General features: G+C 53.2%; 2 protein-coding genes across 2 annotated transcripts in view; one reads left to right on the top strand and one right to left on the bottom strand.

Moving 5' to 3' along the window:
* Window positions 1–160: 160 nt before the first annotated feature.
* On the bottom strand, window positions 161–1559 carry PTSG_03798 (uncharacterized protein; the record flags this gene model as incomplete). The annotated part of the gene is made up of 5 exons (XM_004995474.1): window positions 161–203; window positions 356–411; window positions 523–939; window positions 1045–1114; window positions 1447–1559. 5 exons carry the CDS (start codon window positions 1557–1559, stop codon window positions 161–163), a joined length of 699 nt encoding a protein of 232 aa, XP_004995531.1.
* A 114-nt stretch (window positions 1560–1673) lies between these two features.
* The window catches only part of PTSG_03799 (uncharacterized protein), a gene marked incomplete at its 5' end in the record, with an annotated part of 2390 nt that continues 1952 nt past the window's right edge, over window positions 1674–2111 (top strand). Inside the window, one exon of the mRNA XM_004995475.1 lies at window positions 1674–1704. Within this exon, the coding sequence (XP_004995532.1) occupies window positions 1674–1704 (31 nt within the window). The remainder of the gene's footprint in view (window positions 1705–2111) is intronic.

The following is a 2111-nucleotide window of genomic DNA, read 5'->3' on the forward strand; positions in this document are numbered from 1 at the left end:
CTGCTGCTGCTGCTGCTGCTGCTGCTGCTGCTGCTGCTGCTGCTGCTGTTGTTGTTGTTGTTGTTGTTGTTGTTGTTGTTGTTGTTGTTGTTGTTGTTGTTGTTGTTGTTGTTGTTGTTGTTGTTGTTGTTGTTGTTGTTGTTGTCGTTGTTGTCGCCGCTCACGCTGCAGTGCGCTGCCAGGGTCGAAGATCCAGCTCGTGCCTGGAACAGGACCGGCGAGGGCGCGGTCGTTGCGGTCACTGACGGTGCACACGCGCGGATCCGGGCCCTGAACTGCGAGGGCAAAGCAGTAGCGCCGACCCCGCTTGATCTTGCGATGACTGTGCATGTCTTGACCGTCGTTGGGGTCATACAGGGAGTCTCTGTTCCTGTTGTAGTTCCTGTCAATGTATGATTCATCGAGATACACCTACAGGCAATTGAGCCACGTGAGACACGAAAAGGGAACATTGCACATGCGAAGAAACATCGACAACACAGCAGCATGGGCACACACACACACACACACACACACACACACACACCTCTCTGAGGCGCTCGTCAGGTCTCTGAGGCGCTCGTCAGGTGGCAACCTCCTGTTTGCATCAAACTCCTTCAGATACTTCGCCAGCAGCTGCTTGTGCCTCGGGTTCTCTTGAACAACGTGCTTGTTGCCGCGAAGGTAGCCCGCACGACGAAGAAACCGCTGCACTGCCCGCAGAGCCGCCGCCCTGTCCAGTTCGTCGTCACCATCGCCAGCAAACGAAGGTCGTACGTCCACATGCCTGTGCTTGCGTAGGAAGTCAAGCACCTGTACGGCCGTGATGCGGTGTCCACCTTCTCTCTGCATGCGCACGTGATCGCGAACCTGCCTGAGCACACGTTTTGTCGTGGGCACACGTGTCGGCAGCTGTGTCGCCTTCCCACGGCGGTTCTCAACAGAAAGTGTCTTAAGGCCCTGCAGACACGAAGCACATGGAATATGAGCCAACATGAACAGATCTAAGACAAACAGCACGCTGGTGTATGAGTTGACCACAGCAGGTACATCTCCTCAACTCACATCTATGCCGTGCTCTTGCAACAGCTTGTTGAGCATTGCATACTTCCGACGCACAGTGCTGAGGCCAACCCTGTGTTGTTCCAGACCGAGGTAAAAGAGTGAAGTGAGGTCGGCCATGCGAATGAATCATGTCACAGTTGACACATGCAAACACGTCAGCTTGCACACTAACAAAAGAGTGTCAACATACCCCAACTGCTTAGCAGCACGTTCATCGACCTGGCCATTCGAGCGCTTGCCCTTGGACTTCCTCCGGTTCTCCAAGTGTGCCAATTTCAACTGCATGTACACATGCAAAACCAGAAGCGTTTCCTTCTCTGTCAGGGTTCCCTGACCCCTCATGTTCCTCAGGCACGCACATATCTCCACGATCTCCTGAGGAGTCACGTGCTTCTTGGTTACCGGCTTGGGCATGTCTTGTCGTGCCCGCTTTGGTGAGTTGGTGGCAGCTCGCCTTCATCGTCGTCGCTCACCACCTCGGAATCAGGCACAAACTCATCATCGTCCGTGTCCATCGTCGGTGATGGTGGTTGAAAATTTTTATTTTGCCGACGATTTGCACGAAAGATGCAACTTGACAGCGGTCGCTTGGGGCGTGTGCGTCACCCTTGCACCCCAAACCAGCGCAGATGCATGTGCAAGGCCGACGTGGTGCTGCCGGTCAGCTTTCAAACGACTCAAATCCAACCACAAACGAGAAAAATAAAACCCTACCATTTCGTGTGTCGGGCACTATCACAATTGTCACAATCGTCCGCCCAAGACGGCTGGCTGCGACACGACAAATCACAAAAAATCAACATTTCGTCAACAAACGCCCTTTTGTGTAAAACATTCATCAATATTCGTCCAACTCTGCAATCTGCCCGAACGCTTACGACGCGCACACAGCGCTTTCCCACCACGGCTTGCTTCTGTATCTTTGCATTGCATCCGTTGCTGTTTGACTCATCAACGACAAGCACACCCCACGAAACCCTCAGCACAACAGCGCTCTCTCATTTCTGCTCCTCCTCCTTTCTCTCTCTCTTCTCATCATCATCGAGCGAGTTCGCCCTCAATTTTTC

The sequence above is a fragment of the Salpingoeca rosetta genome, assembly GCF_000188695.1.
Source record: "Salpingoeca rosetta unplaced genomic scaffold supercont1.8, whole genome shotgun sequence".
Lineage (NCBI taxonomy): Eukaryota > Choanoflagellata > Craspedida > Salpingoecidae > Salpingoeca > Salpingoeca rosetta.